The sequence below is a fragment of the Syngnathoides biaculeatus genome, chromosome 12 (assembly GCF_019802595.1).
Source record: "Syngnathoides biaculeatus isolate LvHL_M chromosome 12, ASM1980259v1, whole genome shotgun sequence".
NCBI classification, from domain to species: domain Eukaryota; kingdom Metazoa; phylum Chordata; class Actinopteri; order Syngnathiformes; family Syngnathidae; genus Syngnathoides; species Syngnathoides biaculeatus.
Window position 1 is genome coordinate 13,433,534 of NC_084651.1, and position 12,632 is coordinate 13,446,165.

Genomic DNA, 12,632 nt, shown 5'->3' on the forward strand with positions numbered 1-12,632 from the left:
CCGGCGGACCTTGGCGGCTCTTTGCTCTGTCAACATCACAGAGGCGTTCAGCGGCCCTGTGTGCTCACAGTGTCCATTCGTCGTGGCTTATTTTGCTGTGTAAAGTGATATGATTTACACAAATGCGGCTTTCATGTGTTATGGGTTTTAGTATGTGTGTGAAATAAAGTGCCCCCCCCCTCCCCTTGAAGAGACTCGTGTGTATTTGTGAGTATGATAAAAAGGCAAAAGTGCCAGATGGTCACTTCTTTTATGCCTATTTCTCCTTTGTTTGTCCCAGCGGGCTAGACTGATGAGTTTCTTCTTCTGCCCTCTGAAGACACTTAAATGCACAATTTTTGCAAGCTCCATTGGCTCTCATAGTATCTTTGTGTTGCTTATTTATTTGTTTGTTTTAAAAAAAATGGTTAATTTAATTGTGCAGGCACATCTACAGTGAAGAAAATAAGTATTTGAACACCCTCCTATATTGTAAGTTCTCCCACTTAGAAATCATGGAGGGCTCTGAAATTTTCATCGTGGGTGCATGTCCACTGTGAGACAGAGAGAGAATCTTAAAAGAAAAATCCAGAAATCACAACGTGATTTTTTTTAACTATTTGTGTGATACAGCTGCAAATACGTATTTGAACACCTGTCTATCAGCTAGAATTCTGATCTTTAAAGACCTGTTAGTCTGCCTTTAATCCACTTCCACTCCATGTATTGTCTTGAATCAGATGCACTTGTGTGAGGTCGTATGCGTAAAGACATTTGTCCACCCCATACAATCAGTAAGACTCAAACTTGTAACATGGCCAAGACTAAAGAGCTCCCCAAAGACACCAGAGACAAAATTGTGCAACTCCACACGACTGGAAAGGACTACGGAGAAATTGCCAAGCAGCTTGGTGAAAAAAGGTCCGCTGTTGGAGCAATCATTAGAAAATGGAAGAAGCTAAAAATGACGGTCAATCTCAATCGGAGTGGAGCCCTATGCAAGATATCACCTCGTGGGGTCTCAATGATCCTTAGAAAGGTGAGGAATCAGCCCAGGACTACGCAACAAGACCGGGTCAATGACCTGAAAAGAGCTGGGACCACCGTTTTCAAGGTGACTGTTGGTAATACACTAATACGTCATGGTTTGAAATCATGCATGGCATGGAAGGTTCCCCTGCTTAAACCAGCACATGTCAAGGCCCTTCTTAAGTTTTCCAATGACCGTTTGGATGATACAGAGAAGTCATGAGAGAACGTTTCGTGGTCACATGAGACCAAAAGGGAACTTTTTGGTCATAATTCCACTAGTCGATGAAAGACGAATGATGAGTTCCATCCCAAGAACACCATCCCTTCTGTGAAGCATGGGGGTAGTAGCATCATGCTTTGGGGGTGTTTTCTGCCCATGGGACAGGATGACTGCACTGTATTAAGGAGAGGATGACCGCGGCCATGTATTGTGAGATTTTTGGGAACATCCTCTTTCCCTCAGTGAGATCATTGAAGATGGGTCGTGGCTGGGTCTTTCAACATGACAATGACCCGAAGCACACAGTCAGGAAAATAAAGGAGTGACTCCGTAAGAAGCATATCGAGGTTCTGGCATGGCCAAGCCGGTCTCCAGACCTAAACCCAATAGAAAATATCTGGAGGGAGCCGAAACTCCGTGTTTCTCAGCAACAGCCCAGAAACTTGTCTGATCTAGAGAAGAACTGTGTGGAGGGGTGCGGCAAAATCCCTCCTGCAGTGTGTGCAAACCTGGTGAACAAGCACAGGAAATGTTTGACCACTGTAATTTCAAACAAACTGTACCAAATATTAACATTGGTTTTCTCAGGTATTCAAATGCTTATTTGCAGCTGTATCACACAAATAAATCATTTAAAAAAAATCACACATTGGGATTTCTGGATTTTTCTTTTTAAGATGATCTCTCTCACACTGGACATACACCTACGATGAAAATGTCAGACCCCTCCATGAATTCTTAGTGGCAGAATTTATATAAATAGCAGTATAGCAGGGTGTTCAAATACTTGTGTTTTTCACTGTAACTCAAAGTTCTGTGGTTCTTAATTTGAAACTGCTCTTCTGGCCTTCCTGGGTGGAGGTTGCTGGTTCTTTCTCCCGGTACATTTTCCTTGCATATTTCAAAAATGTGCTTGTTAGGTTCATTGAAGATTATATTGTCCTTCGATGAGGGTGAGAATGGTCGTCTTTGTACCATGTTGTACAGAAAATGGAATTATTGTCAGCAATCCAAGTGACTGTAAAACATTGTGGAGAGGGTTGAGAAACATTTTCAGTATCAGGGGCAATCCCAATTTCTAATGCCCACAAAGACATTGGACCGTCTGTCTCTAAAGCAAAGTTGGCCCAAGTATGGCTTGTGTGCCACATATGGACCATTCAATGCTTTCATCCAGCCTCAATTACTGTACATTATCAGGAGTCCCGAAATATCCATCCACCGAATTTCTAAAGCCATTATCATGTTTATGGTCACAGGTAGGTGGACTGGTCGTTGGTCGGTCACGGTGTACATATAGAGAGAGCCGTTCATGCTTGTGTGCACACACACACACACAGCCTGTCACTGAATGGCTATTGAGTCCATGCTGCCCGTATGAAAAGCTGCCAAGTAGATCACTGTACCATCAGTCTGACTCATGTATTGCTTTCTGTATTAATTTAGCTGTTTTTCCTGAAATTATTTTCTACTCTTCAATTAATTGCAATTAAGTTCAAATAGGTTATTTCAATTTATGAATTATAGATTTGTAAATGAAAAGTGAAATCAGTAGGAATGTCGAAATTTTTAAAAAATGCATGCACTTTCTAAGAAGACTACACACCCCACATTTTCCAGGTTTTTAGGAGAATTTGATGTACAATGAAACCAAGATTGAACTTTTTTTTTTTTTTTTGCTCTAAATACACAAGGTATGTTTGATGCAAGCACAAGGCCATGTGTGAGTCTTTACTCAAAAATATGTTTTTATTGAGTTATACATGCTGTATGTCAGGTTAATGGTGGAAATTGTTTTGAAATAATTTATCTTGATCTCTTTTTTTATCACAAAATGCTGGCATCACAAACTGTGGAAGTGAAAACGAAATAGATATTTCCTTTATACCTAAATTTTAGGGATACCCTGTGGATAATATGAACATTTTTTCCTCCAATCCCATATTCCAAGCCGCCTACGTGAGTTAAATGTGTCGAGGCTCTTTAAAAGAATTCCCTATGTGTTTTGTTTTTTGCTTTTAAGCATTGTGGAACAGGCCTTATGTTGCCCACGAGCCTTGAGGTTCAAACCTATGCCTCAATCAAGTTTTTGCTGACTTAGAGTTGCAATAAATGGGAAGTAACTTTGCCAATCAGTTACAGCATAAATATACATGTTGCAGGACAATATTTAATTTAGGGGTATTTGTTGCGAAAGATGATTGAAATCTTTAATTATCTACTTTAACGCTGGCCTTTGAACGTAACACTGAGTGCAAGGCGCGTGCGCACTATTCGGTTCGGTCTAACAAGGAAGTGCGGTCGTGTACAAGCATTTTGCTTTACTTGGGAGAGCGTTTAGACCCAAGGTACCTGCATAAAGTCTCAACAAAAACTTCGACATACACAGGAGTCATATGGTTAGTATTTTTTTGAGGGGGTGGCGGTAATATCGGTCGTACAGTACATACGGCGATTGTACATCACCTTATAATGTTAAATCAAGAGCAGCATCTAGTGGCCAGTGGGAAAAAGTTGAACTTAGGAAAGGCGTGTGTCGGTACTGTTTCGATTTAGTTTTCGTTTGATGAAAAACAAAAAGTAATTTTATGTCAACATTCTGACATCTTTGTAAGAGTTATTTATTCAAATTATGTTTTCTTTTTAAAAAAAAAAAAATTCTGGTCACTCTTTTTCAGGTACCGTTCCCCCAGTTCAGTCATTTCGCATGCTGCACATTTTGTTTACATTTAAAGTGCCACCGACGCGTAAAACATGATTTTTAGTATGTTTTTAATGAAAAAAAGGCAGCTGGAATGGACCCATCCGTTTTTTCACCACACGTCATGATGTTGTCGTATATGAATTTTTGTATTTCCCGCCATGAAAATCCTCTGGAGGGCTTTGTTTTGGAGAAGAAGCAGGAAGTGAGGTTATTAGCAGACGCCCACTCAGGCGGGTTCGTGTGTTTATGTCAGTTTTACCGGGGGGAAAGTAGCGCTTTGTTCCTTCTTGTCAGCCAAAATCCTGCATGTTAGTCAAAATGCCATCTCGTCGTGTTGCTGGATATTGCTCAAACACTCAGGAGGATGGATTCACTCTTCGCACGTTTCCAAAAGACCCGGTTCGTCGTGAAAAATGGATTGTAAAGGGGGGGGGGGTGTCGGCGTTGTTCATCGCCACTGTGGAGGTATGCAGGAGGAAAAAGGAGCGCCCACTCCCCCACCGGCCACTGGTGTGTGGGCACAACTGAAGTAGTTACTTTGCCCGGCATGTGTGTATGCTACATACTGTCGGGGAGTCTGTTGTTGTTAGAAGTGATCCGCATATCATCTAAATATGGCTCGGAAAGATAGGGTAATATGGCCTCGGTCACTTCACTCGACCGTGAAATGTTCTCTTCTTTGAAAAGAGCTTTTGTCAGAAGGGGCATCGGAAAAATCTGAAAATCTCTGTTGTTCCTCTCCCATAGCAAGTACCACTACGTCTTCTCAATGGTGACTCCCTGGGTGTGACGTAATGAACAGAGGATGCAGGCAATATGGCTGCCACTGAGATGTCGAGTGAGACTTCCGCAACTTTGCGCATGAATGACAACTCTCTGCCCATTTTTTTTCATATAGACATTGAAGTGAATAACATTATATGTAGTTTTCTTAACAATATCTATGTTAAGATGTATATAGGCATGTCGGTGGCACTTTAAGCAATTGTAGTTACCGCTTCACTTTATTGTTGCACAGAAAAAAATGTTGTGCATTCTTGCAGTTTTTTATACCAAAAATATTAAACCAGATGACACTTTTACAGTAAGTACAGTTTACTGTTTTATTTATTTTACTTTTAGTAGGCCTAGATCGGTTGTTACCCAAACCAACACAAGTATTAAAATGCAATCACGTAATAAACCCGAGTGATTTAAAAAAAATCACATTTTTAAAAACTTTGATTTTATCCGGGCAGCACGGTGGATCAGATGGTAAAGCGTTGGCCTCACCGTTCTGAGGTCCTGTGTTCAGTCCCGGACCCACCTGTGTGGAGTTTGCTTGTTCTCCCCGTTCCTGCGTGGGTTTCCCCCTGGCACTACGGTTTCCTCCCACATTCCAAAAACATGCCACATTAATTGGACACTCTAAATTGCCCCAAGGTGTGATCATGAGTGTGGCTGTTTATTTCGATGTGCCCTGCAATTGGCTGGGAACCAGGTGAGGGTGCACCCCGGCTCCTGCCCGTTGACAGCTAGGATAGGCTCCGGCACTCCCCGCGACCCTCGTTAGGATGAGTATTGAAGAAATTGGATAGATTTTATCCTAAAAATATATTTTATATTATTGTAACACAATGTAAACATTAACATTGCACTTCTATATAGGGGAAAAAAGGGTTTCCTGAAAATGTGTCGCACTAAAATGTTTCAAAATAGTTTTTAAAGATTTGATGGGAGCATAAAGTACTGCTACTTAAAATTTTAATATTGTGCAAGTACCGTACTGGATATTTATAAAGTTTAAATGAGCTGTACAGATAGCTGCAAGGTTCATTTTCATATCTGTTCTATTGTATCTCATGTTTTAAATGTTACACAAATATACAATAGGCTATTGAAACTGAACTGTGTGCGTTTGCAGCTCTTCAATGGCCCTGGACTGGATCGGATTTGGCTATGCTGCTGGCATCTTACTGGGAGGTTATATGGGATACAAGAGAAAAGGTTGAGATTAGTAAAATTCCATCGCTGTGATCTTTGTTCTCCGGCGGGTGAATGAATGTTTAGAACGAGTCGTGACCATCATCTTCTGCGTCCCTTAAAGGGAGCGTCATGTCCCTGATGGCTGGCTTGGTCTTTGGCGGACTGTCTGCTTATGGCGCCTACAACACCTCCAACAAACCAACTGATATCAAGGTGTTACTGTGTAAGTATCGGAGGTGGCAAAAGTTGTGTGGGGAGAAGTAGAAGTACTGATTCAAAATAAATAAATAAAACGGACTGAAATGCCCATCATCCATTTCTATCATTGGGCGGGGCCGGGTAGAACCTGCACTGGCCAGTCGCAGTGCATAAGTAGACAAAAGAACCATTCACATTCACACCTACAGACAAAGTCTTCGATTGACATATCATGCAAGTTTTGATAATGTGGGATTAACTCTGAGTATCAGGGATGAGAATTTTCCGCAGATTCGTGGAATTCCGAGTTTTTTCAGATGAAAATGTCATTGTTGTGAAGCATGTCGATTCGTTGAGAAAATTTAGGGGTTGGGGGTATGGTTTGACACGAGGTGAGGCTGTGATCAAGACCGACCGCCAGCATCTATCGGCAATAATATTAAAATGTCGTGAAATGAGTCACAGCGGTGATCGCGGAAAACGACATTGCTATCGGTTTGCATTAAATTTGATGTTTATAATAACGACAATCCGATTTCCGGCTGCATTTTGGCTGTATTTTGTCAGTATTTTCACTTTATTTTATTGTATTTTCACCCCTTTGAACCCCTGCCCCCCAAGGCAGACATTTTCAGTGTTTTTCCAAATTGGTCATTCTCATCCCAGGAGTACCCAGAGAAAAGGCCAGGCCCTCAGAACCGTGAGGCAGAAATACTAACCCGTTTCCACACAGACTGAATTGTATGAAGGTAAATCTTTAATGATGTGTGTTGCAGTCACCTCAGGGCTCCTTTCGGTGGTGATGGGGACCAGGTACAAGAAATCAGGCAAACTGGTGCCAGCTGGAATTATGACAATTCTAAGGTCAGAATTCAACTCTGTGTTCCATATAGCGCAATGCATCGTAGGACTTGTCTGACTGGTTCCAAGGTCCACACGAGTTGTTTGTATTGTATGTAACGCTAGACGCTTTCTTTCTGCAGTTTGTTGATGGTGTTTCGACTTTTGCTTGGAATGCTGGTGTAACTGAAGAAGGGACGCAGACACAGCTCAACGTGATACACGATTCTGACTTTGATAACATGAATAAAACATTTTTAGCCAATGACTATTTTGCTCTAATTTTTTTAGATCCTAGAGCATTTTTTTTTAATTTTAAACTAATGTACTATGCCCCTCAAAGTACTTATAAAAAATTAACTCCCCTGATAGGAAAAAAAATAAAAAAGTTTACCCAACCTGCTTTAACGGATTGAACTGTACAGGAATCCATATTTTGATTCTGGACAGAGGAGAAAATTCTGATCTGAGATAAATAAACTATAATTGAATTGTGTTTGTTTCACCAGCAGAAGCAAATAAATGATTGTTATATAAATGAGAGAGGAAACCGCGTCATTGATTCCCTAATGGACCAACAGACCTTGACTGAACAATTCCCACTGGCCCGATTTGTTTAGTTAAATCTCGCAAATCAATAAATTATGCAACGTTTGAATTGAGAGGACAGCTTTTAATGTGCAACAAAGTTCTAACTTTCAATACATTTTTTTTTTTTTAGAGTTGAGGGCATTTTAAGGAAGTGAAATGTTTAGGTTGAAAACTTCCTTGACAGTTTTGACGTAAACGTCGTCAGGCTGAGGCTTCCTCTTGCTTCCAGGCTGCAGGAATCTGGAGATGGCAGGAATTTTGGACATGCGCCCCTGAAAGGACTGAAAATAGATGGCACAACCAAATTCACGCATGCATTTGCATTCACTGTAAAAAGTTTACACACCCCAGTCCAAATACGAGGCTTTTGTGATTAGCCAAGATAAATCTTTTCAAAATGTTATTCTTACCATAAATTGCAAAAGATGACAGGTTACATTATTGGTGGAAAACCATTTGAAGTGATGGTTCTTGGTGTTTTTTTTTTTTTTTTTCCCCAAGACTACAAAAAACTGTCACGTGAACGGGGGTGTGTCCACTTTTTACAGCCAGTGTCGACGGGATTGAAATGTTTGCGGTTTACGAACCTTGACGTTGCGGAAGTCTGCAAGGATCCCCACGAACTTCTCCTCCAGCATGAGCGTGCACTCCATCAGCAGCACGTCGGCGAGGCTCAGCCGACTTCCCACCAGGTAAATGTGCTCCATCAGTTGCTGCACACAACCTGCAGTTTTCAACGGCAGCAATTGGCACGAAAACCTCTCACGCCTTCGGTGAGTCTACCTTCTCGAAGACGGGCAGGTAGCGCTCTTTCGCTTTGGTTTCGATGTTGTACAGTTTGGCATTCGGGTCTTGAGCGAAGGGCAGAATCATGATCATTTCCATGAGTTCAATGAGCGCTTCAGTGTACATGTTGATCCTGGGGACAAGGATTGAAACAGTGGCAATGAGGCACGAAATAGCACAGCGGGGACCTCCTAAATTCATGGCATGAGCAATTTGCATTCATATTACAATAACTCGTGATTCTGTTAACTCAAATGGCGCTTTTAAAACTGCTGAATAGAAGCGTTATCACAGTTGAAGTAGTCATCCGCACAGCATGCCTCTGACGTCTCGTGTAATATTGTTCAAATATCCAACACTGTTCCTAGAAATCCCTCCGAGTACCGTAATTCCCGGCCTACAGGGCGCACCTAGTTATAAGCCTCGGTACACAGAAAGAGTTTAACGCTAGCGCTTGAGTTAAATCAGGTGCGCAAACACTTGCGCTGCGCTAATGCTAACATCACCGCATAAACCGCAGGGTTGAAAGCGTGCGGAAAAAAGTCGCGACTTGTAGGCTGGAAATTACGGTACTTGCATTTTCAAATGAATACTTATTCAACATTCCTAGGAAATCACAATGTCCCATCATTGGTGAGCTATTTTTAAAGGAAGGGTACAATTTTGGTAAGACCTGCGAATATGTGCTACACAAGCATCACGTACCAAAAGTCCAGTATCTTTGTGCTATTGACATTAAAATTTCTGAATATTTTGTTATGTTGTCATTACAATTAATGAATGTACACTGGTGCCTTGACCAACGTTCCGTCTAATTTTTGACATGTCTGAGCAAACACGCTAAGCCCGTGAGCACTCCCTTTGACCACCGTCAGGCGTATGCACTGTGGTCAGATCGGTGTTATCCATTGAAGTTACATGCCTCATTAAAAGATTCAGATTACAGCAATTACATTACCATCAGAACATTTTAAGAACAATTTTGTGTTTTTGCAAACTTGCAATGAAAATGTCAACAAACAAAAAAATATATTGCTAACCAAACCAACTATGAACTATAAATTTGTAATGTTGCTTCCAACTCTGTTTCATTTATTTATTTTTAACCAACAATGATATCTGTTTTTCTTGGTGTAAAACTGAATTATTGATTGCAAAATATCTTTAGCAATGCATGTCGAAAGCTGAATGATGGTACCAAACAGTTTTAAGGTTAACCTATTCATGGGCAGGGTAGCAATTTTTTTACCTTATTGAGATAAAAGTCTCCTAACAGGCGACAATCAAGGAAATAACACTTCTTTTTCCATTTATAGTTAAGTTATATGATAACTTTACTAATTTATTATCTCTTCCCAAAAATGGGACACTGCCCGCGAGAGGGTACTTGGGTTTTCTTCTATACCAAATCATGGCTTCAGATTAAAAGACAAATATTTTGATATACTGAAGGATATAATGCGTGAAAATCATGATCCCTTTTTTTAAAATACAGAATTAGCTTTTTGTGCACTGTATTGTCTTTCATCCTCGATCAGGCTGCGCCAAGGTGGAATTTTAACATTATACACCATCTCATCCTGTACTTTCTACTTTGCTTTAAACCAGACCTTTTTTTACTCAAAACAAAAAAGACAAGATGTCGTCCAGTTTCACCTCTTTTCCTTCATAATTATGATTATTATTCACATACTCCGACATTCATTAAAGCAACAGTAATTTTGTTTTTTAACTTTTGCCATTATTATCGAGAGTAAACATAAGCAGCATGTCTAACTCATCTTTCCTCTATGTTGCCCAGAGTGTGTGGGTGGACGGTGTTTGTAATTATAAATGTAAGTTTGAGAGCCGGAGGTGCATGGGCGGTGTTAGGTAAACAAGGAAGTAGAGTGCGTGACATGGTGTGGCTGAGCAGCACCTTGTTAGAGACAGGGTGCTCCCTTGGTGTATGTATGTATATATATTAAAAAAAAAAAAAAAAAAAAAAAACAAGCTGTGGTTCACTGCCCTGGATCGGTTTTCATGTGCGCTCCAAGGGCGCAATTGCGCAGCTAAGAGGGAACACTGGCCTTGACCACCTTGGTCATAATGGAAAACACTGATAAAGAATATTTTCTCCTTGAAATCAATGGAAATTCATCCCGAAACCTGTGATATTTGATATTAGTGACTCCTCTGTTCCCAAGCTATTTATTCTGTATTTGTTTACATACTTGACCCGTTCTTTGATATCGTTTCCATGCAGATTGTACTTTTCCGCGATGTAGTTCAGGATGGCCCTGGTCTGAACGAGCTTCATTCCGTCGATTACCACCATGGGGACCTGTTGAAACATGAGGTCTCCATCTGCAAAACAGGGTGTTTGGTGGGCCACTCCGTGTGCAGCAAATGTGCTGAATCATTGTGACAAGCTCAACGGCGCAAAGGTCTCGTGTGCCGTTTTATTGTCATAGATAATCTCAGGTGAGTCATTAGTGGGTCCAGGTTCACAGAGTGACGTGACACAGTGTCTTAAATACCACGCTGACTTAACCATAACTGACAAAGTCCAGACTCGCCCGAGTGTCACTTTTGGGGGAATGAAACTCACCGTTCAGCAATTTTAGGTACTGATCCCGGTTGGTCAGATGGAACTCATCAAACTGTGGACAAGTCAAGTTGCACAAAAATTAATGTTGTAATGTGCCACAGGTGAAGCCGTTGACATACAACATATCCAAAACCAGTCAAAAGTTTTAGTACCCCTCATTTTCTCACATTTTTTTTTTTTTTTTTTAAACGACAGCACACATCCTGTACACCTTTTTTCGTTACCAAGACATGGGTTAATAATGGAGGTTGACGGAGCCTTGAACATTGGCGGTACTCATACCTGTCAACTTGCGGTTTAGCCGTTGTTCATACGGATTTTGTGGTGAATCTTACGTATATGGCCGTATATCACAAATCATACGGATTCTGTCAATTCAGCATTTAGAGTTGGTGAAGAAAGTTACACATGAATATAATTCTGAACACAGTAATGCCACTAAATAGACTTTGATAATTAGACATTAACTTCAGATATTATCATTATGGAGACAATGATACAATAAAATTGTTGAAAAACTTTGTAGTTTTTTTCCCCTCCTTTATTTTGACATATAATTTGCTTTGGTATGTTATAACGACTTTCTTGGTAGTTTGTACAGGTTGGTGCTCCAAAAAGTTGACAGGTATGATACTTGTTCCTACAGGTTTCCCGAGTTGTCTTGATGACTTACAACACCGTGTCTGCATAAAAGTAGTGTTGGAAATTGCACAATAATATGGTACCATTCCCATTCCTTGCAATATAATAACCCAAAAATGAAGTCTAAGCTATGCTATAAGTATATAAGTATTACTCCCCCACCCCCGTGAAAAAAAAGATAAAAACACGGAGACTAAAATTGAGATGGTACAGGATGAACTGGACAGAAATGTGAATACAAATTAACTCTACAAGTGCATAAAGTTTATAGGAATTTATGGAACAAATTTCGAGGCGAATGCAAAGATTGTTGACAGCTGTGGTAGCTGCAAATGTTGGCTCCTTTGGAAGTGGCTGATTTTCTGCTTTTCACTGTCAGGGGGCGCCACAGCGAGCCACTCGAAAAGTCGAGAAAACATGTCTTCATACCTTGATTGCGTGATTTCACGTCACTTGAATTGTTTGTTTCTGTGCTTTCGATTCAGGGCACATGCATTCAATGAATTGCAAGAATTAAAAGGGAAAAAAAAACTTGGAAAATGGGGAGCGCTGTAAAACCTTTAATTTCTTTAAGTGTGTGCAGTCGACTGTCACTTACCTCAACTTCTGCAACTGTCAGGAGCCAGCGGATTGATTCCATTTTTCCTCTTCCGTTGAAGTAGTGCAGCTTTACCTTGTCAGCCATGGTTTAGTGCAATTATGCAGCTGTCGGTCTGAAGAATTGAAAAGGAATTTGAGGACAGGGGGAATCCCTAGTCCACGAATATAAAGGTTGAGAGTAACCTGATTGCCCGCCTTTATATGCGTCAACGGTGGGAGTCAAGAGTGGGTGGATTTAGACGCCTTCAAGTTCTATATAAATACAAGACTACGGAAGGGGGGAAAAAATGTTTAACCAAGAAGGATGTGATTGGCGGACTACAGCCAATAGAAATGTTTAGATTTGCATATTGCTTCAAAGCATGACGGGAAAATAATTTTAATACCTACATATTTCGTGAAGTTGAAAAGTGTTCGTCCACATAATAGATGGAATAAGAATAAAATGTTTAATACGTAGCAATTGTGACAAAACACAAAATTTA

At 40.6% G+C, this 12,632-nt stretch overlaps 2 protein-coding genes across 3 annotated transcripts; one reads left to right on the top strand and one right to left on the bottom strand.

The window, feature by feature from the left end:
- Positions 1–3,495: 3,495 nt before the first annotated feature.
- On the top strand, positions 3,496–7,207 carry tmem14a (transmembrane protein 14A). The gene is made up of 5 exons (XM_061837777.1): positions 3,496–3,630; positions 5,839–5,921; positions 6,022–6,123; positions 6,875–6,962; positions 7,082–7,207. The coding sequence occupies exons 2-5, from the start codon at positions 5,846–5,848 to the stop codon at positions 7,122–7,124; spliced, it is 309 nt and encodes a 102-aa protein (XP_061693761.1). The 5' UTR covers positions 3,496–3,630; positions 5,839–5,845; the 3' UTR covers positions 7,125–7,207.
- A 389-nt stretch (positions 7,208–7,596) lies between these two features.
- Positions 7,597–12,447, bottom strand: gsta.1 (glutathione S-transferase, alpha tandem duplicate 1). Of its 2 annotated transcripts, XM_061837775.1 has the most exons (7): positions 12,331–12,447; positions 12,146–12,260; positions 10,906–10,957; positions 10,529–10,661; positions 8,313–8,448; positions 8,117–8,242; positions 7,597–7,810 (listed from the first exon to the last, which is right to left on the bottom strand). In XM_061837775.1, exons 2-7 carry the CDS (start codon positions 12,230–12,232, stop codon positions 7,673–7,675), a joined length of 672 nt encoding a protein of 223 aa, XP_061693759.1. In that variant the 5' UTR covers positions 12,233–12,260; positions 12,331–12,447; the 3' UTR covers positions 7,597–7,672. The 2 variants fall into 2 exon arrangements, with proteins under 2 accessions (XP_061693759.1, XP_061693758.1); XM_061837774.1 differs by having other exon boundaries at positions 12,146–12,396.
- Between the last annotated feature and the right edge of the window lie 185 nt (positions 12,448–12,632).